Raw genomic sequence first — 27,500 nt, 5'->3', positions numbered from 1 at the left:
AGATTTGATGATTTGCCAAAACTTCTTTGGGTGTTTGAGGTTTTCAGTTGTTGTGGAGAAATAAAATTCTGATTTGACTTTCCGAAGGAGAGAGGTAAATTCCATCCATCCATCTTCTTCTGCTTATCCGAGGTCGGGTCGCGGGGGCAGCAGCTTAAGCAGGGAAGCCCAGACTTCCCTCTCCCCAGCCACTTCGTCCAGCTCTTCCTGTGGGACCCCGAGGCGTTCCCAGGCCAGCCGGGAGACATAGTCTTCCCAACGTGTTCTGGGTCTTCCCCGCGGCCTCCTACCGGTCGGACGTGCCCTAAACACCTCCCTCGGGAGGCGTTCGGGTGGCATCCTGACCAGATGCCCGAACCACCTCATCTGGCTCCTCTCGATGTGGAGGAGCAGCGGCTTTACTTTGAGCTCCCCCCGGATGGCAGAGCTTCTCACCCTATCTCTAAGGGAGAGACCCGCCACCCGGCGGAGGAAACTCATTTGGGCCGCTTGTACCCGTGATCTTGTCCTTTCGGTCATAACCCAAAGCTCATGACCATAGGTGAGGATGGGAACGTAGATCGACCGGTAAATTGAGAGCTTTGCCTTCCGGCTCAGCTCCTTCTTCACCACAACGGATTGATACAGCGTCCGCATTACTGAAGACGCCGCACCGATCCGCCTGTCGATCTCACGATCCACTCTTCCCTCACTCGTGAACAAGACTCCGAGGTACTTGAACTCCTCCACTTGGGGCAAGATCTCCTCCCCAACCCGGAGATGGCACTCCACCCTTTTCCGGGCGAGAACCATGGACTCGGACTTGGAGGTGCTGATTCTCATCCCAGTCGCTTCACACCCGGCTGCGAACCGATCCAATGAGAGCTGAAGATCCTGGCCAGATCAGATCAGGACCACATCATCTGCAAAAAGCAGAGACCTAATCCTGCAGCCACCAAACCAGATCCCCTCAACGCCTTGACTGCGCCTAGAAATTCTGTCCATAAAAGTTATGAACAGAATGGGTGACAAAGGGCAGCCTTGGCGGAGTCCAACCCTCACTGGAAACGTGTCCGACTTACTGCCGGCAATGCGGACCAAGCTCTGGCACTGAGCATACAGGGAGCGGACTGCCACAATCAGACAGTCCGATACCCCATACTCTTTGAGCACTCCCCACAGGACTTCCCGAGGGACACGGTCGAATGCCTTCTCCAAGTCCACAAAACACATGTAGACTGGTTGGGCAAACTCCCATGCACCCTCAAGGACCCTGCCGAGAGTATAGAGCTGGTCCACAGTTCCACGACCAGGACGAAAACCACACTGTTCCTCCTGGATCCGAGGTTCGACTATCCGGCGTAGCCTCCTCTCCAGTACACCTGAATAGACCTTACCGGGAAGGCTGAAGAGTGTGATCCCACGATAGTTAGAACACACCCTCCGGTTTCCCTTCTTAAAGAGAGGAACCACCACCCCGGTCTGCCAATCCAGAGGTACCGCCCCCGATGTCCACGCGAGTCTTGTCAACCAAGACAGCCCCACAGCATCCAGAGCCTTAAGGAACTCCGGGCGGATCTCATCTACCCCTGGGGCCTTGCCACCGAGGAGCTTTTTAACTACCTCAGCAACCTCAGCCCCAGAAATAGGAGAGCCCACCACAGACTCCCCAGGCACTGCTTCCTCATAGGAAGACGTGTTGGTGGGATTGAGGAGGTCTTCGAAGTATTCCCTCCACCGATCCACAACATCCGCAGTCGAGGTCAGCAGAACACCATCCTCGCCATACACTAATTGTCTAAAATTCAACCAATCTGCTTCTAACCCTGACTTGCGTGCCCTGGCCCAAGCAGCATTACGCTCATGCAGTACATAATAATAATGGATTAGATTTATATAGACACTCAAGAGAAGTGAGAACCCATCATTCATTTTTACAACTCATTCATTCATCATTCATTCTCTGGTGTGAGCGGCAGGTGTGAAGTGTCCTGCCCAAGGACACAACGGCAGCGATTTTGGATGGTAAGAGGCGGGGAGCGGACCTGCAACCCTCAAACCACTGATTGTCACGTCCTTTAACCCTACATTTTCTAAAAGGGGCATGTTTGTTCACTATACTCAAGACGTTTTCGTGAAAATATTTCCAAGCCAGTTCAACATTATCAAAAAGAGCAATTCTATCCCAATTAAAAAGATGCAAGTCATGTAAAAAAGCTTGCGTCTCAAATAATTTCATATTACGTTTTTCAAGAAGACGAGGCTTGCTTTTAGGAATCCTTGTGTCTCGCTCTACTGGTATATAAGCCGCACCCACTAAATGTCATAAGAAAAACATGTTTCCTATATATTAGTCGCAGATACCGTATCTATGTTGTGAAATTAGTTATTTACACAGAAATATTTAATAAATGTTTATTTACATACCTTAATTGTGTCTGTAACAAGGCAGTAAAGCGCCACAGCACAAACAATAAGTGTCTTTGTTTGTGTTTAATGAGAACTATTTGCATTAAAAGTCCCTAAAATAGCCGCACCGTTTTGTAAGCCGCAGGGTACAAAGCGTAGGGAAAAAGTAGCAACTTACTGTGTGGAATTGACGTAGGTTGTAACATGCAATGTTTGGCTGTACGATGACCAAGATGTCATTTTTGTTGAAAAGTGTGGCCCGCTAATACCGAAATTGTGTTGATTTATTAGCGGTGTCGCCAAAAGATGAACTTTAAAACCTGTGAGTCTCATGTTTTTTGTCGGACAGCTTGCTCCACAACTGAAGCATTTCTTCCCTTGTGGTCTCCAGGCATCGCCAGACGTGGACGACGAGGGTTTCAGCCTCCGTCCTGGGGATGAAGGTGATGATATCCTTTTTGACAGCAGAATTCTGAAGCCAAAGTCATAGAGAAGTTTCTTAAGCGCAAAAATTATGACTAAATCCGTGAACATTTTTTGATGAAATCCCTTTGTAGCTAAATCTAGCCTGCAATAATTGGACGGGTTACTGCGCTTAATGGTGTCTTCTCTGGCGCATGTAATGCCTGTACACAATATGTAGAGTACTGTTGTACTTTTGACAACATTTTATCAACGACGTTGATTTGACATTGAATTTTGGTCATTTCCCAACCAATATTCTACAAACCCCATTTCCAAATGAGTTGGGAAATTGTGTTAGATGCAGGGCCGGCCCGTGGCATAGGCCGTATAGGCAAATGCTAAGGGCGCCGTCCACCAGGGGGCGCCACGCCAGTGCCACAAATGTTGGAGAAAAAAAATAAATAAAATGTTGGTACTATTATTTCTAAATACAAAAAATAATCCCACGTTAATTAAAATGCAAAGTAAAGCCTATTTAATAGAAATATTATTTGTTACAACATTACGCCCCCCCCCCCCCCCCCCCTCCTCCCCCCGCACGGTGCGCCCCCTCCCTTCCCGTATCATGACTCTTTTTGGACGTCACCACATCAAAAAATCAAAACGGCCAAAACTGTCAGGTGCCCAGGGAAGAAAAAAGAGAAAAGAAGAGGAGGTGAAACGAGAAAAGACAGAGGTAGCAGGTAGGTAACGTTAGCCTACATGAAATTATTTGTCTGTTACAGAATGTGATAGTAGCTGGCTTTTTAGCATTAAGCTAATGTTACATGATTCGGCAATTGCTAATCAATAAATAGCTAGTTCTGTTTTAACGTCGGGTTAATATTGTGGAGGGGGCTAAATTGTTATGGAAAATAATAATGTAACGTTAGGTAATTACAGTACTCCCACCTTACATTCCTCAGGGACATTTCTTTCTTTCTTTAGTTTATTTGGAACATGAACACACATCATAATACATCACACAATTTCATATCATTTCATTTTACATCATGCCCGAAAATGAGTAGGAAGAAGCAAAGCTTATTTAATCCTACCCCTTTCCCACTTCAAAGCGTTTACAAATTTATAGAATCATTTACTGACCTTTTTATATAATAAAATAACATCTATGAATTAGTTTACAACAGTTTTGTAATATGTAATTAATTAATTAATTCAGTCATTATTAACACACTGAGATGAAGAATATCTTATTTTCAATAAGGTTGAAAGTATTTCTCATAATTCTTCTTCTTTGTACTCTGTAAGCACTATTATTTTGAACAACCTCTTAAACTGGATCATATCAGTACAATTTTTAACTTCTTTACTTAATCCATTCCATCATTTAATTCCACATACTGATATGCTAAAAGTTCTAAGTGTTGTACGTGCATATAAATGTTTGTATTAGATCTTTTAAGCAGGTGTTTTTTGTTTACATTGTTATTGCCTTCTGGTTAGCTAATGTTTGCCCTGCAGGTAATCGTCACTTTTCCACCCCTTTATATATTAGGTATAGTTGTAAGTAATAAAAAAGGTCAAAGACAAAGCTATTCGGGTTCTTGTGAGTATATACACTTCACTGCCGATGTGGGGGGGCGCCACCTAAAATCTTGCCTAGGGTAGCCAGATTGGTTAGGGCCGGGCCTGGTTAGATGTAAATATAAACGGAATACAATGATTTCCAAATCCTTTTCATCCCATATTCAGTTGAATATGCTACAAAGACAACATATTTGATGTTCAAACTCATAAACTTTTTTTTTTTTTTTTTTTGCAAATAATCATTAACTTAGAATTTCATGGCTGCAACACGTGCCAAAGTAGTTGGGAAAGGGCATGTTCACAACTGTGTTACAAGACCTTTCCTTTTAACAACACTCAGTAAAGGTTTGGGAACTGAGGAGACACATTTTTGAAGCTTCTCAGGTGGAATTCTTTCCCATTCTTGCTTGATGTACAGCTTAAGTTGTTCAACAGTCCGGGGGTCTCCTTTGTGCTATTTTAGGCTTCATAATGCACCACACATTTTCAATGGGAGACAGGTCTGGACTACAGGCATGCCAGTCTAGTACCCGCACTCTTTTACTATGATGTAACACGTGGCTTGGCATTGTCTTGCTGAAATAAGCAGGGGCGTCCATGGTAACGTTGCTTGGATGGCAACATATGTTGCTCCAAAAGCTGTATGTACCTTTCAGCATTAATGGTGCCTTCACAGATGTGTAAGTTACCCATGTCTTGGGCACTAATACACCCCCATACCATCACACATGCTGGCTTTTACACTTTGCGCCTATAACAATCCAGATGGTTCTTTTCCTCTTTGGTCCGGAGGACACAACGTCCACAGTTTCCAAAAACAATTTGAAATGTGGACTCGTCAGACCACAGAACACTTTTCCACTTTGTATCAGTCCATCTTAGATGAGCTCAGGCCCAGTGAAGCCGACAGCGTTTCTGGGTGTTGTTGATAAACGGTTTTCACCTTGCATAGGAGAGTTTTAACTTGCACTAACAGATGTAGCGACCAACTGTAGTTACTGACAGTGGGTTTCTGAAATGTTCCTGAGCCCATGTGGTGATATCCTTTACACACTGATGTCGCTTGTTGATGCAGTACAGCCTGAGGGATGGAAGGTCACGGGCTTAGCTGCTTACGTGCAGTGATTTCTCCAGATTCTCCGAACCCTTTGATGATATTACGGAGTGTAGATGGTGAAATCCCTAAATTCCTTGCAATAGCTGGTTGAGAAAGGTTTTTCTTAAACTGTTCAACAATTTTCTCACGCATTTGTAGACAAAGTGGTGACCCTCGCCCCATCCTTGTTTGTGAATGACTGAGCGTTTCATGGAATCAATCATGGCACCCACCTGTTCCCAATTAGCCTGTTCACCTGTGGGATGTTCCAAATAAGTGTTTGATGAGCATTCCTCAACTTTATCAGTATTTATTGCCACCTTTCCCAACTTCTTTGTCACGTGTTGCTGGCATCAAATTCTAAGTTAATGATTATTTGCACAAAAAAAAATGTTTATGAGTTTGAACATCAAATATGTTGTCTTTGTAGCATATTCAACTGAATATGGGTTGAAAAGGATTTGCAAATCATTGTATTCCGTTTATATTTACATCTAACACAATTTCCCAACTCATATGGAAACGGGGTTTGTACAACACAAATACAACGTTGAAACAACATGCTTTTCGACAACGTTTAATCAATGTCAGGTTGTGACGTTGATTTAACTTTGAAATTTGGTCATTTCCTAGTTTAACAACGTTAAAATAACATGCTTTTTGACAACGTTTACTCAATGTTGGGTTGTGACGTTGATTTAACATTGAAATGTGGTCATTTCCCAACCAATATAAACAACGTTAAAATAATCAATGTCATGTTCTTACGTTGATTTGACATTGAAATTTGGTCATTTCCCAACCTATATTCTACAACACAAATACAACATTGAAACAACATGCTTTTTGACAACGTTTACTCAATGATGGGTTGTGACATTGATTTATCATTGAAATGTGGTCATTTCCCAATCAATATAAACAACGTTAAAATAACATGCTTTTTGACAACGTTTAATCAATGTCAGGTTCTGACGTTGATTTGACATTGACATTTGGTCATTTCCCAACCAATATTCTACAACACAAATACAACATTGAAACAACATGCTTTTTGATGATGTTTAATCACTGTTGGGTTGTGACGTTGATTTAACATTGAAATTTGGTCATTTCCCAACCAATATAAACAACATTAAAATAACATGCTTTTTGGCAACGTTTAATCAATGTTGGGTTCTGATGTTGATTTGACATTGAAATTTGGTCATTTTCCAACCAATATTCTACAACACAAATACAACGTTGAAACAAAATGACCAAATTTCAATGTTAAATCAACGCCACAACCTGACATTGATTTAACATTGAAATGTGGTCATTTCCCAGCCAATAATGGGGTTTAGGGTTAGAGGCCATGTGAGTTCCAGGACCGTACTTTGTCCTTGACAAATGTTCACCAGCTGCCAAAGGGAAGCACTTTTTCTCCTCCAGCGACTCAGAGGAGGAGGAGGAGGACGGCAAGACAATGTTCCGGATCAAGATCAAGCCCCTGGTGGCGGAGAGTGCCAGGTGCGTGCCTCCATCCGTGGACGAGCTCAAAGCTTCCGTGGGAGGTTTGGCGCTTTCGCCGTCTCTGGTGAGTGAACTCCCCACAAACCAGCTCATCACGGAACACTTCAACACTTCTTCTTTTTCTCCATGTTTTTTTGTCTTCATGATTCTGTCATCTTGTAGAAGAGAAGTCCGGTAAGTCCTTCAAAAGAAATGTCACCATTTTCTTTTCTTTTTTTGCATGAGATTTATGAAGCCTCATTTTGTGCCACAGGTGAGCATTTGAGCTGCATGGTTGTGTGTGGCATGTGTGTTCCATGATGCACTCGAACACAACACGAGTTAGTTGGTCTCATTGGAGCACAACTCTAGTGCAACCCTACAGTCCACAACAGGCGTTACATGTCTTCCTCTATCATACTTGCCAACCTTGAGACCTCCGATTTCGGGAGGTGGGGGGGTTGGGGGCGTGGTTAAGATATATATATATATAAGAAATACTTGACTTTCAATGAATTCTAGCTATATATCCATCCATCCATCCATCTTCTTCCGCTTATCCGAGGTCGGGTCGCGGGGGCAGCAGCCTAAGCAGGGAAGCCCAGACTTCCCTCTCCCCAGCCACTTCGTCCAGCTCCTCCCGGGGGATCCCGAGGCGTTCCCAGGCCAGCCGGGAGACATAGTCTTCCCAACGTGTCCTGGGTCTTCCCCGTGGCCTCCTACCGGTCGGACATGCCCTAAACACCTCCTTAGGGAGGCGCTCAGGTGGCATCCTGACCAGATGACCGAACCACCTCATCTGGCTCCTCTCGATGCGGAGGAGCAGCGGCTTTACTTTGAGCTCCCCCCGGATGACAGAGCTTCTCACCCTATCTCTAAGGGAGAGCCCCGCCACCCGGCGGAGGAAACTCATTTCGGCCGCTATATAGCTATATATATATATTTTATTACATATATATATATATATATATATGTATATATATATATATATATATATATATATATATATATATATATATATATATATAAGTAAAAGAAATACTTGAATTTCAGTGTTCATTTATTTACACATATACACACACATAACCCTCATCTACTCATTGTTGAGTTAAGGGTTGAATTGTCTATCCTTGTTCTATTCTCTGTCACTATTTCAGAACACACACATTATACAAATATACATTATAAAATCAATAAGAAAACGGGAGCTCTAATTTGGGAGTCTGAATTAGGATCAGAAGTTCCTATATAAACATTGCGCAATCACGTCGCCTTTTTGTATTGATTACTGCAGCTGTGCACTGGATTCATTCACAAATACAAACTACAACTCACAAACACTTTAGAGTTAGGCTCCACCATCAGAATGTGTACTTAAACTTATAAAGATCACATGGATATTATTCAGTGAGTTGATTCACCAAAACTAACCTGTTATACAGGAGGAAAAAGCACACAGGACGTTTCAATTGTTCACAGACTGGTCGTTCTCATCAGAATGACAAGACACTTCCGGTCTGCAGGTGATAGCATTCAATTGGGAAGAAACGCCCTACGGCCCCCTACTGACCAATGTGAATACTGATAAATGTGTAATGACAGCTCCAAAAACGAATTCAAACCACAAAATAAAATAAATAAATCAACACAAAAATGAGACACATTATGGGTGGGTCACATATGCATGTACAGTAGATGGCAGTATTGTCCTGTTTAAAAGTGTCACAACATCGCTGTTTACGGCAGACAAACTGCTTTACGGTAGACGAATACTTGACTGCTGTTGTTGTGTGTTGTTACCGCGCTGGGAGGAAGTTAATGAAACTGCCTAACAATAAACACACATAAGAAACCAAGAACTCGCCCTCGATCATTAGCTGTTTATGTTGTGGGAAAGCGGACGTGTGAACAGGCTGTCAACACGTCACTCAGGTCCGCATGGAGCTGGAGGGGGCGTGGCCTCCAGCTCCGCCTGAATTTCAGGAGATTTTCGGGAGAAAATTTGTCCCGGGAGGTTTTCGGGAGAGGCGCTGAATTTCGGGAGTCTCCCGGAAAATCCGGGAGGGTTGGCAAGTATGTCCTCTATGGTGTGATGCTTCCCTCTCAACTAGTGTTGTCTCCATAACAATATTTTGGTACCGCTACCAAAATGTATTTACCGTATTTTTCGGACTATAAGTCGCAGTTTTTTTCATAGTTTGGCCTGGCTCCAGTGTGACTTATATATGTTTTTTTCTTTTTTTATTATGCATTTTCGGCAGGTGCGACTTATACTCCGGTGCGACTTATACTCCGAAAAATACGGGTACATACTTTTTTCTAAATAAAGGGGACCACAAAAATTGTCATTATTGTAACAAAAGATGTTAGTGTACATGAAACATATGTTTATTATTGCATACCTGCCAACTACTCCGGTTTTCCCGTAATTAGTACGGTTTTCATCAACCTATTCCGGGTTACGGTTGCAGTGATAAAAAATACGGTTTTTCATTAATTAATTTTTTTTTTTTTTTTTTAAGTTTTATTCACGAAATCGCGTAACAACAATGACAATCGACACTGCTTCCCGTAACTTCCTATCGAGCCATTCCGAATGCCATGCGCGAGGCTATTTATAGCACCGCTGCCAAGCACGAGGCACCAGTTGCCCATTGTTTCCAAACGAGCGAACGATCATGGAATCAGCCGGAGAAAAATCGCAAACGAGTCTTAAACCGAAAAGAAAACTGCAGTCATTCCGTGAAGAATATTCAAAAGCCTATCCGGGAATAATTATCTGTTCCAAAAAGGGTGAAAACTACGCGAATTGCACCTTGTGCAGACAAGATTTTTCGTTCGGACACGGAGGAATTAGCGATGGATTTTAGCCACAAAAAGGTAATGACACCAATGTTATCTATTGGAATTGTTTAGTACTGTTATACTGTTAAAATTGTTTATACTATTTATGCTTTCAAGTCCAAGTTGAAGAAATCTTGTTAAATGTTGACAGCATAACTACCAAAATACAGAAGTATGTCCTTAATATTTTTGCAGTGCTATTTCTGTTGAAAAGTTCAAATGATTACATTAGAGATGTGATGTGCCACTTTTCAAGTGTCTGATGGCTTAAATTAATTTTCATTCATTTTTCATATTTTGAATTCTTTTGAAAGGCTTACAAAAAAACTACATTTGAATTGTAATTCCGTGCTATTGACAGGACTATTAATTTTAATGAAGTTAGCTTACCATGTTTACAGTATGATAATTGTGATAGAAATGTGAATTTTAGGCACAGAATATTTTTTACAATTGAACAAGGCAGTAGATTATAAAAGCTTGGACAGAAAGTTAATAATGACACCAAATTTTTTTTAATGGAATTGTTTAGTACTGTTACTGTAAAAAGTGTTTATACTGTTTATACTTTCAATTAACAAATTGAAGTCTTGTGAAAGGTTGACAGGATAACTGGCATTAACTGTCAAAATAATTTCAAACCATTGAAGTTAGCTTACAGAATAAACATGTCAATCAACCCATATGATTTTTGCTGTAATATTTTTGTTTTGAAAAGTCACTGTGACTGATAGAAAAGTGATGGTTTTAGCAACGTTTTAACCTGTCTGAATGCTAATAATCATTTTGCGTCGGGGGGCCTGAACCCCCCACCAGGACTTTGTCCTGGACCTACCGGGGCCTGCGGCCCCTGGACCCTGGCTACTAGGTTTTTCTGATTTCAAAAGTTGGCAGGTATGTTATTGTCATTTAGTCCTTAAATAAAATGTTGAACATACTAGACAACTTGTCTTTTAGTAGTAAGTAAACAAACAAAGACTCCTAATTAGTCTATGCAATAACATATTGTGTCATTTATACACCTATTATTTTGTACACATTATGAGGGACAAACTGTAAAAAATGGATTATCAATCTACTTGTTCATTTACTGTTAATATCTGCTTACTTTCTCTTTTAACATGTTCTATCTACACTTCTGTTAAAATGTAATAATCACTTATTCTTCTTTTCTTTGATACTTGACATTAGTTTTGGATGATACCACACATTTAGGTATGGATCTGATATTTACTGACTTTATAAACATAGTATACATTTAAAAAAAACGAAAGAATATGTTGTGATGCCAAAAAATATCGATGTAATCATAGTAGTGTCGACTCGATACGTGCCTGTACATGGTATCACAACAGTGTAGATCCATCAATGGCATTTGTTTACATTTTAATGCCGGTGAGCTACGGTGTGTAGTGAAGCATGTTTAGCTATTCCTCGTCCTGCAGTGATAATGATACGTGTAAGAAACTTACTTTATTCGTCGTCATGGAGGCGAGGATTAGTGATTTGGAAGTAGCTAAAACACTGTGGATGGATGTTAGCCGCTAGCTAGCTAGCCATGTGTTAAAGCAGCTCTTCCTGAGGGTGTTTCAGTGTTATAACTTCACCTTTATCTTTACTTTTTACACCAAAATGCGTCCATTCTCCCTTTTGTGTCTCCACACTGTGTCTGCTTGTAAGTACTCTGTGTGTGTGCGCTGCCCAACATGCTCCTCTGCTCCTAAAACCAGCAATGTCATGACGTGACTTCATGCCCGTTAAAACAATTAAAAAATAATAAAAATGTGTACTTTTCAAACAGAGTATAGTAGCGTTGTTGATTCATTAGTACCACAATGCTATAATAGTACTGGTATATCGTACACTAACCATTAACACATGTGTAATTACCTAGTTTTACAAATATTGCATATTTAGCATTTTGCCATTATAAAAAATACCTTGTTTTTGACAAGAAGGCAATAAAACATTATGAATGTGAAGTTGTTAAAAGATTTCAAAAGCCTTTCATGAGCGGGTCCCTTTTGAGTCTTTAGAGTACTAGTTGAAGGTTGCACCAGGGTTAGGTGTCCCAATGTTGTCCTTCTAGTCTTTGTGTGCTGTGCATCCCGACACTTGTGTTGACTCCATGTTGACTGATTTGTCACTCACTCTCTGACCCAGGTCTCTTCTCTCTTCCTTTTTGCTGGTCTCAGAGACGCAGCCCGGTGAGTCTTCTGCTGTGCCACACCTACTCTGTTCACTCAGGTCCACACGTCTGCATGGATTTAAAGTCTTACTCCAGGAAACTGGGAAATTGTTCTAGAAATTAACTTTGAAAAATGTTTGATGAAATCCCTTGTAGCAAAATCTAGCCTGCTATAATTGGACACGTTGCTGGGCTTAATGGCTTCTTCTCAGGCGCATGTGACACCTGTACCTGTAGAGTACAGCCCTACTTTTCACCTCCTTTAATCAACAACAGTGATGTAACATTGAAATGTGGTCATTTCCCAACCAATATTCTACAACACAAATACAACGTTGAAACAACATGCTTTTAGACTACGTTTAATCAATGTTGAGTTTCTTAAGTTGATTTAACATTGAAATTTGATAATTTCCTAACCAATATTCTGCAACACAAATACAACGTTGAAACAACATGCTTTTTGACGATGTTGACTTAACATTGAGTTTTGGTCATTTCCCAACCAATATTCTACAACACAAACACAACGTTGAAACAACATGCTTTTTGACTACGTTTAATCAATGTTGAGTTTCTTATGTTGATTTAACATTGAAATTTGATCATTTCCTAACCAATATTCTGCAACACAAATACAACGTTGAAACAACATGCTTTTTGACGATGTTGACTTAACATTGAGTTTTGGGCATTTCCCAACCAATATTCTACAACACAAATACAACGTTGAAACAACATGCTTTTAGACTACGTTTAATCAATGTTGAGTTTCTTACGTTGATTTAACATTGAAGTTTGGTCATTTCCTAACCAATATTCTGCAACACAAATACAACGTTGAAACAACATGCTTTTTGACAATGTTGACTTAACATTGAGTTTTGGTCATTTCCCAACCAATATTCTACAACACAAACACAACGTTGAAACAACATGCTTTTTGACTACGTTTAATCAATGTTGAGTTTCTTACGTTGATTTAACATTGAAATTTGGTCATTTCCCAACCAATATTCTACAACACAAATACAATGTTGAAACAATATGCTTTTAGACTACCTTTAATCAATGTTGAGTTTCTTACGTTGATTTAACATTGAAATTTGATCATTTCCCAACCAATATTCTACAACACAAATACAACGTTGATACAACATGCTTTTTGACCATGTTTAATCAATGTTGAGTTTCTTTCGTTGATTCGACCATTGAAATTTGGTAATTTCCCAACCAATATTCTACAACACAAATATAACGTTGAAACAACATACTTTTTGACGACGTTTAATCAACGTCAGTCAGGTTGTGACGTTGATTTAACATTGAAATTTGGTAATTTCCCAACCAATGTTCTACAACACAAATACAACGTTGAAACGACATGCTTTTTTACAACCATTAATCAATGTCAGGTTGTGACGTTAATTTAACATTGAAATTTGGACATTTCCCAACCAATATTCTACAACACAAATACAACATTGAAACATACTTATTGACAACTTTTATTCAATGTCAGGTTGTGACGTTGATTTAACATTGAAATTTGGTTCATTTCCTAACCAATATTCTACAACACAAATACAACGTTGAAAAACATACTTTTTGACGTTCATTCAATGTCAGGTTGTGACGTTAATTTGACATTGAAATTTGATCATTTTACAACCATCATTCTACAACACAAATACAACGTTGAAACAACATACTTTTTGACGAAGTTGACTTAACATTGAGTTTTGGTCATTTCCCAACCAATATTCTACAACACAAATACAACGTTGAAACAACATGCTTTTTTACAACGTTTAATCAATGTTGAGTTTCTTTCGTTGATTTAACATTGAAATTTGGTCATTTCCCAACCAATATTCGACAACACAAATACAACGTTGAAACAACATGCTTTTCGACAACGTTTAATCAATGTCAGGTTGTGACGTTGATTTAACATTGAAATTTGGTAATTTCCCAACCAATATTCTACAACACAAATACAACGTTGAAACACCATGCTTTTTGACTACGTTTCATCAATGTTGAGTTTCTTACGTTGATTTAACATTGAAATTTGATAATTTCCTAACCAATATTCTGCAACACAAATACAACGTTGAAACAACATGCTTTTTGACGATGTTGACTTAACATTGAGTTTTGGGCATTTCCCAACCAATATTCGACAACACTAAAACAACGTTGAAACAACATGCTTTTCGACAACGTTTAATCAATGTCAGGTTGTCACGTTGATTTAACTTTGAAATTTGGTAATTTCCCAACCAATGTTCTACAACACAAATACAACGTTGAAACAACATGCTTTTTTACAACCATTAATCAATGTCAGGTTGTGACGTTAATTTACCGTTGAAATTTGGTCATTTCCCAACCAATATTCTACAACACAAATACAACATTGAAACATACTTATTGACGACTTTTATTCAATGTCAGGTTGTGACGTTGATTTAACATTGAAATTTGGTTAATTTCCTAACCAATATTCTACAACACAAATACAACGTTGAAAAACATACTTTTTGACGAAGTTGACTTAACATTGAGTTTTGGTCATTTCCCAACCGATATTCTACAACACAAATACAACGTTGAAACAACATGCTTTTTGACTACGTTTAATCAATGTTGAGTTTCTTTCGTTGATTTGACCATTGAAATTTGGTCATTTCCCAACCTTTATTCGACAACACAAATACAACGTTGAAACAACATTCTTTTTTACAACGTTTAATCAATGTTGAGTTTCTTTCGTTGATTTAACATTGAAATTTGGTCATTTCCCAACCAATATTCGACAACACAAATACAACGTTGAAACAACATGCTTTTCGACAACGTTTAATCAATGTCAGGTTGTGACGTTGATTTAACATTGAAATTTGGTAATTTCCCAACCAATATTCTACAACACAAATACAACGTTGAAACACCATGCTTTTTGACTACGTTTCATCAATGTTGAGTTTCTTACGTTGATTTGACATTGAAATTTGATCATTTCCTAACCAATATTCTGCAACACAAATACAACGTTGAAACAACATGCTTTTTGACGATGTTGACTTAACATTGAGTTTTGGGCATTTCCCAACCAATATTCGACAACACTAAAACAACGTTGAAACAACATGCTTTTCGACAACGTTTAATCAATGTCAGGTTGTCACGTTGATTTAACTTTGAAATTTGGTAATTTCCCAACCAATGTTCTACAACACAAATACAACGTTGAAACAACATGCTTTTTTACAACCATTAATCAATGTCAGGTTGTGACGTTAATTTAACATTGAAATTTGGTCATTTCCCAACCAATATTCTACAACACAAATACAACATTGAAACATACTTATTGACGACTTTTATTCAATGTCAGGTTGTGACGTTGATTTAACATTGAAATTTGGTTCATTTCCTAACCAATATTCTACAACACAAATACAACGTTGAAAAACATACTTTTTGACGTTCATTCAATGTCAGGTTGTGACGTTAATTTGACATTGAAATTTGATCATTTTACAACCATCATTCTACAACACAAATACAACGTTGAAACAACATGCTTTTTGACGATGTTGACTTAACATTGAGTTTTGGTCATTTCCCAACCAATATTCTACAACACACATACAACGTTGAAACAACATGCTTTTTGACGATGTTTAATCAATGTTGAGTTTCCTACGTTGATTTGACCATTGAAATTTGGTCATTTCCCAACCAATATTCTACAACAAAAATACAACGTTGAAACAACATGCTTTTAGACTACGTTTAATCAATGTTGAGTTTCTTACGTTGATTTAACATTGAAATTTGATCATTTCCTAACCAATATTCTGCAACACAAATACAACGTTGAAACAACATGCTTTTTGACGATGTTGACTTAACACTGAGTTTTGGGCATTTCCCAACCAATATTCTACAACCCAAATACAACGTTGAAACAACATGCTTTTTGACTACGTTTAATCAATGTTGAGTTTCTTTCGTTGATTTGACCATTGAAATTTGGTCATTTCCCAACCTTTATTCGACAACACAAATACAACGTTGAAACAACATGCTTTTCGACAACGTTTAATCAATGTCAGGTTGTCACGTTGATTTAACATTGAAATTTGGTCATTTCCCAACCAATATTCTACAACACAAATACAACGTTGAAACAACATGCTTTTTGACTACGTTTAATCAATGTTGAGTTTCTTACGTTGATTTAACATTGAAATTTGATCATTTCCAAACCAATATTCTACAACACAAATACAATGTTGAAAAACATACTTTTTGACGTTCATTCAATGTCAGGTTGTGACGTTAATTTGACATTGAAATTTGGTCATTTTACAACCATCATTCTACAACACAAATACAACGTTGAAACAACATGCTTTTTGACGACTTTTATTCAATGTCAGGCTCCGACGTTGATGTATCATTGAAATGTGTTAATTTCCTAACCAATATTCCACAACACAAATACAACATTGAAACAACATGCTTTTTGACACCGTTTAATTAATGTCAGGTTGTTGCATTAATTTGACCATTGACATTTGGTCATTTCCCAGACCAACAACGGGGGTCCAACATTAGACGTCAGTTTACAAATACAACTATTTTGCCACGTTGTTTCAAAGTGATTAGCATTAGCGATTTTACATGGCGATTTCAACACCTCCAAAATTGGTAATGGAAAGTACAACTAGGACGAATGTTACAATCAAACAGCTGGTGAGTTATAAGCACAACACTTTAGGGTGCAACATAATGTAATTGTAATTGTATGCAAGGTCTACTTTGTAATAGTTGCGAATGAGAACAACTGGTAAGCACAATTGTCATAATTATCTAAATGTTACATAAAAAAAACGTTAATAAACTCACAAATGTAGCGTAAATTACTACCGTTGAGTGCACTGGAAAATTGGCACTGGAAATTGGTAACGTCTTGGTTCAAATGTGAAAAGGCAGCAGTCTTCTTGGGTCATGGTGCCAGGGTATATACTTGGAAACCATTCATGACCTGAAAATAAACCAGATTTTCACTATTTTATTAGATCAAGCAATACAATCTCCAAAAGCTTGAGTTTCCACAATAAATGTCAACAACATGTCCGTGTTGTTGTGATTGTTTTGCAGAGACCCATGAAAAGGAACCTTTCATGTAAGTGCGTCTCTTTTATTGACACGTGTGTGGAGTCTGCATGTTTACTTGCTTCATTGGGGGGTTCCATTGTCCAGGTGAGAGTGTGAGTGTGAAGGGTACTTCCCCCACATGGGCTGTGATAGGCTCCAGCTCTCCATGCCCCTGAGTAGGACAGCAAAGCCTCTCATCTCTTGGTGTATGTTTGTCCTAGGTGAAGAAATCGCTCGACCCAGACGCTCCACCCCGACTCCGACTCCGAGTCCAGCTCCTGAGACCCCGAGGTCTGTGATTACTGTTTCACTTAGAAGTTAGCACTGGGACCCACCGTCATTTCTCAAATAGTTTAAAGATAAATATTTGTGAGCACATTCCACAATACTGCGATAATAATAAGGAGGCCTAAACTAATATTTCCAAATGACTCATACAGTAGAGAAGGAGCAAGGCAGCTTCCTCTACTACGACTTCTGTAGTACCCATAGGCCAGCTTGCCTGTCAATCTACAATAAAACCTTTTTTTTCTTCATCTCACCATTTTAGTCAAGTTGTATTCAACATTTGAAACAACTGCTTAATTTCAGCTAAAATAATAACACACAATAAGGTTAGTGTGAAATGTACTTACTGAAATGTTCATGGAATGTAAGTCTTGCTGTGAGTTGAGTTTTTGAGATGCTCTGCAATAATAAATAAAACTTCAAAGATGCTTTATATTTTAGTCCACTACATTTACTCTAATTTTAGTCCACTGAAATGTGGAGGAATTTAGTCGCCTAAAACTACATTTATTGACATGACTAAAACTCAAATAATTTTTTGTCAAAAGACTATGACTATCCATCCATCTATTTTCTACCGCTTGTCCCTCTTGGGGGCACTGAACAAGTATAATAATAAAACAATAAAAACAAATCAATAAAATAGAACATAACAATGAAAGACATCCATAAAATAGAATAAAACAATAAAAACAAATCAATATAATACAATAAAACAATAAAATACATAAATAAAATAGAATAAAACAATAAAATACATCAATAAAATAGAATAAAACAAATCAATATAATAGAATCCCATCAATAAAAGACATTCATAAAATAGAACAAAACAATAAAAACAAATCAATATAATAGAACAAAATAAAAAACATCAATAAAATAGAATCAACAATAAAATAAAATCAATACAATCGAATAAAACAATAAAATACATCAATAAAATAGAATAAAACAATAAAATACATCAATAAAATAGAATAAAGCAAATCAATATAATAGAATCCCAACAATAAAAGACATTCATAAAATAGAACAAACCAATAAAAACAAATCAATATAATAGGATAAAATAAAATGCATCAATAAAATAGAATACAACAATAAAATAGAATCAATATAATCAAATACAACAATAAAAGACATCAATAAAATAGAATCAAACAATAAAATACATCAATAAAATAGAATCAAACAAATCAATATAATAGAATCCCAACAATAAAAGACATTCATAAAATAGAACAAAACAATAAAAGACATCAATAAAATAGAATAAAACAATAAAATACATCAATAAAATAGAATAAAGCAAATCAATATAATAGAATCCCAACAATAAAAGACATTCATAAAATAGAACAAACCAATAAAAACAAATAAATATAATAGGATAAAATAAAATGCATCAATAAAATGGAATAAAACAATAAAATAGAATCAATATAATCAAATACAACAATAAAAGACATCAATAAAATAGAATCAAACAATAAAATACATCAATAAAATAGAATCAAACAAATCAATATAATAGAATCCCAACAATAAAAGACATTCATAAAATGAGCTGCCACCTTAACGTGGTAGAGGAGTTTGCGTGTCCCAATGATCCTAGGAGCTATGTTGGTTTGCGCTTATGCGCCAAACCGCAGCTCAGAGTACCCACCCTTTTTGGATTCACTCGAGGGAGTACTTGAGAGTGCTCCCCCGGGTGATTCCCTCGTTCTACTGGGGGACTTCAATGCTCATGTTGGCAGCGACAGTGAAACCTGGAGAGGCGTGATTGGGAAGAATGGCTGCCCGGATCTGAACCCGAGCGGTGTTTTGTTATTGGACTTTTGTGCCCGTCACAGATTGTCCATAACGAACATCATGTTCAAACATAAGGGTGTCCATATGTGCACTTGGCACCAGGACACCCTAGGCCGCAGTTCCATGATCGACTTTGTAGTTGTGTCATCGGATTTGCGGCCTCATGTTTTGGACACTCGGGTGAAGAGAGGGGCGGAGCTTTCTACCGATCATCACCTGGTGGTGAGTTGGCTGCGATGGTGGGGGAGGATGCTGGACAGACCTGGCAGGCCCAAACGCATTGTGAGGGTTTGCTGGGAACGTCTGGCAGAGTCTCCTGTCAGAGAGAGTTTCAATTCCCACCTCCAGAAGAACTTTGAACATGTCACGAGGGAGGTGCTGGACATTGAGTCCGAATGGACCATGTTCCGCGCCTCTATTGTCGAGGCGGCTGATTGGAGCTGTGGCCGCAAGGTAGTTGGTGCTTGTCGTGGCGGTAATCCTAGAACCCGTTGGTGGACACCGGCGGTGAGGGATGCCGTCAAGCTGAAGAAGGAGTCCTATCGGGTTCTTTTGGCTCATAGGACTCCTGAGGCAGCGGACAGGTACCGACAGGCCAAGCGGTGTGCGGCTTCAGCGGTCGCAGAGGCAAAAACTCGGACATGGGAGGAGTTCGGGGAGGCCATGGAAAACGACTTCCAGACGGCTTCGAAGCAATTCTGGACCACCATCCGTCGCCTCAGGAAGGGGAAGCAGTGCACTATCAACACCGTGTATGGCGAGGATGGTGTTCTGCTGACCTCGACTGCGGATGTTGTGGATCGGTGGAGGGAATACTTCGAAGACCTCCTCAATCCCACCAACACGTCTTCCTATGAGGAAGCAGTGCCTGGGGAGTCTGTGGTGGGCTCTCCTATTTCTGGGGCTGAGGTTGCTGAGGTAGTTAAAAAGCTCCTCGGTGGCAAGGCCCCGGGGGTGGATGAGATCCGCCCGGAGTTCCTTAAGGCTCTGGATGCTGTGGGGCTGTCTTGGTTGACAAGACTCTGCAGCATCGCGTGGACATCGGGGGCGGTACCTCTGGATTGGCAGACCGGGGTGGTGGTTCCTCTCTTTAAGAAGGGGAACCGGAGGGTGTGTTCTAACTATCGTGGGATCACACTCCTCAGCCTTCCCGGTAAGGTCTATTCAGGAGTACTGGAGAGGAGGCTACGCCGGATAGTCGAACCTCGGATTCAGGAGGAACAGTGTGGTTTTCGTCCTGGTCGTGGAACTGTGGACCAGCTCTATACTCTCGGCAGGGTCCTTGAGGGTGCATGGGAGTTTGCCCAACCAGTCTACATGTGTTTTGTGGACTTGGAGAAGGCATTCGACCGTGTCCCTCGGGAAGTCCTGTGGGGAGTGCTCAGAGAGTATGGGGTACCGGACTGTCTGATTGTGGCAGTCCGCTCCCTGTATGCTCAGTGCCAGAGCTTGGTCCGCATTGCCGGCAGTAAGTCGGACACGTTTCCAGTGAGGGTTGGACTCCGCCAAGGCTGCCCTTTGTCACCGATTCTGTTCACAACTTTTATGGACAGAATTTCTAGGCGCAGTCAAGGCGTTGAGGGGATCTGGTTTGGTGGCTGCAGGATTAGGTCTCTGCTTTTTGCAGATGATGTGGTCCTGATGGCTTCATCTGGCCAGGATCTTCAGCTCTCATTGGATCGGTTCGCAGCCGGGTGTGAAGCGACTGGGATGAGAATCAGCACCTCCAAGTCCGAGTCCATGGTTCTCGCCCGGAAAAGGGTGGAGTGCCATCTCCGGGTTGGGGAGGAGATCTTGCCCCAAGTGGAGGAGTTCAAGTACCTCGGAGTCTTGTTCACGAGTGAGGGAAGAGTGGATCGTGAGATCGACAGGCGGATCGGTGCGGCGTCTTCAGTAATGCGGACGCTGTATCGATCCGTTGTGGTGAAGAAGGAGCTGAGCCGGAAGGCAAAGCTCTCAATTTACCGGTCGATCTATGTTCCCATCCTCACCTATGGTCATGAGCTTTGGGTTATGACCGAAAGGACAAGATCACGGGTACAAGCGGCCGAAATGAGTTTCCTCCGCCGGGTGGCGGGGCTCTCCCTTAGAGATAGGGTGAGAAGCTCTGCCATCCGGGGGGAGCTCAAAGTAAAGCCGCTGCTTCTCCACATCGAGAGGAGCCAGATGAGGTGGTTCGGGCATCTGGTCAGGATGCCACCCGAACTCCTCCCTAGGGAGGTGTTTAGGGCACGTCCGACCGGTAGGAGGCCGCGGAGAAGACCCAGGACACGTTGGGAAGACTATGTCTCCCGGCTGGCCTGGGAACGCCTCGGGGTCCCACAGGAAGAGCTGGACGAAGTGGCTGGGGAGAGGGAAGTCTGGGCTTCCCTGCTTAGGCTGCGGCCCCCGCGACCCGACCTCGGATAAGCGGAAGAAGATGGATGGATGGATGGAAAATAGAACAAAACAATAAAAGACATCAATAAAATAGAATAAAACAATAAAATACATCAATAAAATAGAATAAAGCAAATCATTATAATAGAATCCCAACAATAAAAGACTCTCATAAAATAGAACAAAACCATAAAAACAAATCAATATAATAAGATAAAATACATCAATAAAATAGAATCAAACAATAAAATAGAATCAATATAATCAAATACAACAATAAAAGACATCAATAAAATAGAATCAAACAATAAAATACATCAATAAAATAGAATAAAACAAATCAATATAATAGAATCCCAACAATAAAAGACATTCATAAAATAGAACAAAACAATAAAAACAAATCAATATACTAAAATAAAAGACATCAATAAAATAGAATCAAACAATAAAATAGAATCAATATAATCGAATAAAACAATCAAATACATCAATAAAGTAGAATCAAACAATAAAAACAAATCAATATAATCGAATAAACAATAAAAGACATCAATAAAATAGAATCAAACAATAAAAACAAATCAATAAAATATAATAAAATAATAAAATACATCAATAAAGTAGAATAAAACAAATCAATAAAATAGAATAAAACAAATCAATATAATACAATCTCAACAATAAAAGACATTAATAAAATAGAATAAAACAAATCAAGATAATAGAATACAACCAAAGACATCAATAAAATAGAACAAACAATAAAAACAAATCAATATAATAGAATAAAATACATAAATAAAATCGAATCAAACAGTAAAAACAAATCAATATAACAGAATAAAATAATAAAAGACATTAGTGAAATAGAATCAAACAATAAAAACAAATCAATATAATAGAATGAAACAATAAAAGCCACAGTGGACCACAAGACTCACGCTGATTTAAAAGCCAGAAAATAAAAGTGTGTTTTAAGACGAGACTTAAAACATCATTCTGACATGAGGGACAGAACATTCCAAAGTTTAGGGCCAACAACAGAGAAGTCTCTCCTAGCTTTAAGCCTCTTTTTAGGCCTCACAAGTTGGAACTGGCCCTCCGACCTCAACGCGCTTGCTGGAGCATACATTTGGATGATGTACTTTGGGGCTGGTCCATTCAAAGCTTTAAAAACAAACAGTACCATTTTTTTAATCAATTCTAAAACGAACAGGAAACTAATGGAGAGAATCCTATTAACCACAAGTGTCAATTAAGTGTAAAACATTACCAACAACATCAAAAATCAGTGGAAAGTTGGACTTATCTGTTAGATCCGGAGCTTGAAAGTTACTAGCGCTAACTTATTAGCATGTAGCATTTACTGTATTTACATTTCCACTTAGCTAAACAAAGTGAAATGACCACAATCGCCCCCTAGTGTATGAGAGGCACACTGCGTGTGGCCATCAGTCACATTAGAGATACGAGCATAACAATGACTACATGTAGCTGTGAAAATAGAAGAAACTGAATTATTTGACCAATCAGACTCATGAGGTACACATAATCGTACTGACTTTAAAACGTGACATGACGGCAGCACAAATCTTTAATGATTACTTTCAAACTAGTAAAAAGAACATTGGTATGATGTGCTGTCATGTGTGTCAGTAGAAATGTTCAATTTTCAGCCTACAGGAATTCCACTCCTAGCTAGAGAAGTACATGATTTTTATGTTTACACACACACACACACAAACTACAATTGTAGTCAAAGAACCATTCAAAAATAACTACTAAAAAAAACAGAAGTTACTCACAAGTTACTAAATATTTGAGTAGATTTTTCGCGGAAAACTCACTTACTCTCTTACTTACTCTTACTCAAGTAATTACTTGATGATGACTTTTTACTTTTACTTGAGTCATATTATTTGGTACTCTTACTTGAGTACAGGTTTTGGGTTCTTTACCCACCTCTGTATAATAGTCATAAAACACTTACAAACACTTTGTAAGGCGCAACAAGCCACACGTTCATGGCAGTAGACCACCAACAAACTTGGTCGGTCTCCTTTGAACACAGCGCCTTTTTGTTGTCAGATTCTCATTAGGATTGCAATTCATGGGGTGTGTCAACATTTTTCCCACACGTTTATTACGTATTAGGAAACAATGTCAGGTTCTCAATCGTATTTAAATGTTGTTTTCCCTTTGCAGTGACCGGCTCCCACAGAACATCCCCGCCTTCTTTGGCCTGCCTTCTGAGACCCAGTACATACCCAGATATGACGGTATGGGAACTTACTTGACACAATGCATTGTGGGTGCCGGGTAGCCATTTTTGCTTGGACGTGGATTTAGTGTACATGGCTTAACTGCACCCGCGTTAATGAGAGAGAGAGCGCAACAAACTGGATCGTCCATCAAACCATTTTGCAGACACACAAAAAGTGGGACAAGTCCACCACCACACATAATGTGTCATTCCAGGTGGTTACACTATGATTTACCAAAAAAATGTGATTATTCTACTGTCATTTATTAAGAATCTTAATTTATAAATAAAGGCTGGTATTATGTTAAAGAAATACTCATAAAAAGGTATATTTTAAAAGCAGAAAGTTGCAGGAATGTACACACAATCCCATGTTTACATCTCATTGTGCAACATGTGAATATTACAATGGGAACTAAATGTGATCTCTGAAAGTCAATCCCATGTCGGATTTGGCCTCGGTTTTCACACCGGATGCCCTTCTTGCTACTCAGTGGCCTAGTGCTTAGAGTGTCCGCCCTGAGATGGGTAGGTTGTGAGTTCAAACCCCGGTTGAGTCATACCAAAGACTATAAAAATGGGAGCCATTACCTCCCTGCTTGGCACTCAGCATCAAGGCTTGGAATTGGGGGTTAAATCACCAAAAAGGATTCCCGGGCGCGGCACCGCTGCTGCCCACTGCTCTCCTCACCTCCCAGGGGGTGAACAAGGGGATGGGTCAAATGCAGAGGACAAATTTCACCACACCTAGTGTGTGTGACAATCATTGGTACTTTAACTTTACTTTCTTGTTTATCTTTATTTTGGACATCTCCAATGGCAGGGTGCTGAGGTTCTGGCTGGGAATCAAACCCGCGCCATCTGCACAAAGGGCAGCAGTGTGTACAATTACTGTACACCGCAATACTACTACTACTACAGTATAGATACAATAACTAGAATTTGCAATTCCGGGAGGATTTGCGTGTGAATGCCCTTTGTGTCCAGGTGTTTACACGAAGATTTACCAAACAAATGTGTGATTATTCTACTGTCATGTATTCAAAATCTTAATTTATAAATATTCATCATGAAATTATGTTATTATGTTAAAGAAATACTCATAAAAAGATATATTTTACAAACAAAAGTAGCAGGAATGTACACATGATCCCATGCTTACATCTCATTGTGCAACATGTGAATGTTTTAATGGGAACTAAATGCGATCTCTGAAAGTCATTTGGTAAACATACAGACGAGAAACTACAACAAAATTATCAAAAGAGAGAGAGGGCGATGTTACCTTCAAGTGTTCAAATGATGTTATTATGTTAAAGAAATACTCATAAAAAGATATATTTTACAAACAAAGTTGCAGGAATGTACACATGATCCCATGCTTACATCTCATTGTGCAACATGTGAATGTTTAATGGGAACTAAGTGCGATCTCTGAAAGTCATTTGCTGGACATACAGACAAGAAATTACAAAAACAAAAGTATCAAAAGAGAGAGAGTGCGATGTTACCTTCAAGTGTTCAAATGCTGTTATTATGTTAAAGAAATACTAATAAATATATATTTTTGACAAACAGAAAGTTACATGCTTACATCTCATTGTGCAACTTGTGAATGTTTTTTTTATGGAAACTAAATGCAATATCTGAGAGGGGTGTCAAAGTAGAACATCCACCCAGACATACAATACGAGTCCACAGCTCAAGCACAAACACTTATATTAGAAAACTCTCCGAAAACAATACTCATTCATTTTTGACTAAAAGTAAACAGACAGAAAATACTGCTCGTTGTTTCTAGCTTGGCTAACGCTAACATCCTACTAAATGCTACCTGCGAAACAGAATAAAACTAGCTTTGATTCAAACTTAGCAGTGTGAAAGTGCGGTGAACACACCGACATGTACCGGGTGATTGCGTTAAAAGTCATGTTTGAATGGTCTCGTTATGAGCTCATTGACCCGACGTCCTTGGCTTCGCTTTCTTGCTGGAAATGAGAAAAATCTCACCAAATCTTTTTTTCATGACAACGATTGTTGTTAAACTTGTTGAAGAAAAGAAGAAAAATTGAGCAGGCATTCAGTCAAGTAAACAAGCGAGTCAGTATAATAATAGAATAAAATACATCAACAAAATAGAATAAAACAATAAAAACAAATCAATAAAATAGAACATAACAATGAAAGACATCCATAAAATAGAATAAAACAATAAAAACAAATCAATATAATAGAATAAAACAATAAAATACATAAATAAAATAGAATAAAACAATAAAATACATCAATAAAATAGAATAAAACAAATCAATATAATAGAATCCCAACAATAAAAGACATTCATAAAATAGAACAAAACAATAAAAACAAATCAATATAATAGAACAAAATAAAATACATCAATAAAATGGAATCAACAATAAAATAGAATCAATACAATCGAATAAAACAATAAAAGACATCAATAAAATAGAATAAAACAATAAAATACATCAATAAAATAGAATAAAGCAAATCAATATAATATAATCCCAACAATAAAAGACATTCATAAAATAGAACAAAACAATAAAAACAAATCAATATAATAGGATAAAATAAAATACATCAATAAAATAGAATCAAACAATAAAATAGAAACAATATAATCAAATACAACAATAAAAGACATCAATAAAATAGAATCAAACAATAAAATACATCAATAAAATAGAATAAAACAAATCAATATAATAGAATCCCAACAATAAGAGACATTCATAAAATAGAACAAAACAATAAAAAAAAATCAATAAAATAAAATAAAAGACATCAATAAAATAGAATCAAACAATAAAATATAATCAATATAATCGAATAAAACAATAAAATACATCAATAAAATAGAATCAAACAATAAAAACAAATCAATATAATCGAATAAACAATAAAAGACATCAATAAAATAGAATCAAACAATAAAAACAAATCAATAAAATAGAATAAAATAATAAAATACATCAATAAAATAGAATAAAACAAATCAATAAAATAGAATAAAACAAATCAATATAATAAAATCTCAACAATAAAAGACATTAATAAAATAGAAACAAATCAAGATAATAGAATACAACCACAGACATCAATAAAATAGAACAAAACAATAAAAACAAATCAATATAATAGAATAAAATACATCAATAAAATCGAATCAATTAATAAAAACAAATCAATATAACAGAATAAAATAATAAAAGACATTAGTAAAATAGAATCAAACAATAAAAACAAATCAATATAATGGAATAAAACAATAAAAGCCACAGTGGACCACAAGACTCACGCTGATTTAAAAGCCAGAAAATAAAAGTGTGTTTTAAGACGAGACTTAAAACATCATTCTGACATGAGGGACAGAAAATTCCAAAGTTTAGGGCCAACAACAGAGAAGTCTCTCCTAGTTTTAAGCCTCTTTTTAGGCCTCACAAGTTGGAACTGGCCCTCCGACCTCAACGCATTGCATTGCCCACAATGCAATGCGTTTCAAGCCCTACACTATGGCCGTGCTATGTTGCTTTGTCTCTCAACTG

At 38.3% G+C, this 27,500-nt stretch overlaps 1 protein-coding gene across 1 annotated transcript in view; it reads left to right on the top strand.

Moving 5' to 3' along the window:
- sgip1b (SH3GL interacting endocytic adaptor 1b) overlaps positions 1 to 27,500 on the top strand; it is a 78,767-nt gene that overhangs the window by 26,201 nt on the left and 25,066 nt on the right. Inside the window, exons 6-12 of the mRNA XM_061931551.2 lie at positions 2,780 to 2,837; positions 6,880 to 7,058; positions 7,157 to 7,168; positions 12,013 to 12,024; positions 17,184 to 17,208; positions 17,402 to 17,471; positions 23,871 to 23,944. Coding sequence (XP_061787535.2) covers positions 2,780 to 2,837; positions 6,880 to 7,058; positions 7,157 to 7,168; positions 12,013 to 12,024; positions 17,184 to 17,208; positions 17,402 to 17,471; positions 23,871 to 23,944 — 430 coding nt within the window. The remainder of the gene's footprint in view (positions 1 to 2,779; positions 2,838 to 6,879; positions 7,059 to 7,156; positions 7,169 to 12,012; positions 12,025 to 17,183; positions 17,209 to 17,401; positions 17,472 to 23,870; positions 23,945 to 27,500) is intronic.

The sequence above is a fragment of the Nerophis lumbriciformis genome, linkage group LG37, assembly GCF_033978685.3.
Source record: "Nerophis lumbriciformis linkage group LG37, RoL_Nlum_v2.1, whole genome shotgun sequence".
NCBI lineage: Eukaryota > Metazoa > Chordata > Actinopteri > Syngnathiformes > Syngnathidae > Nerophis > Nerophis lumbriciformis.
This window is presented reverse-complemented; position numbering and strand designations above follow the sequence as displayed.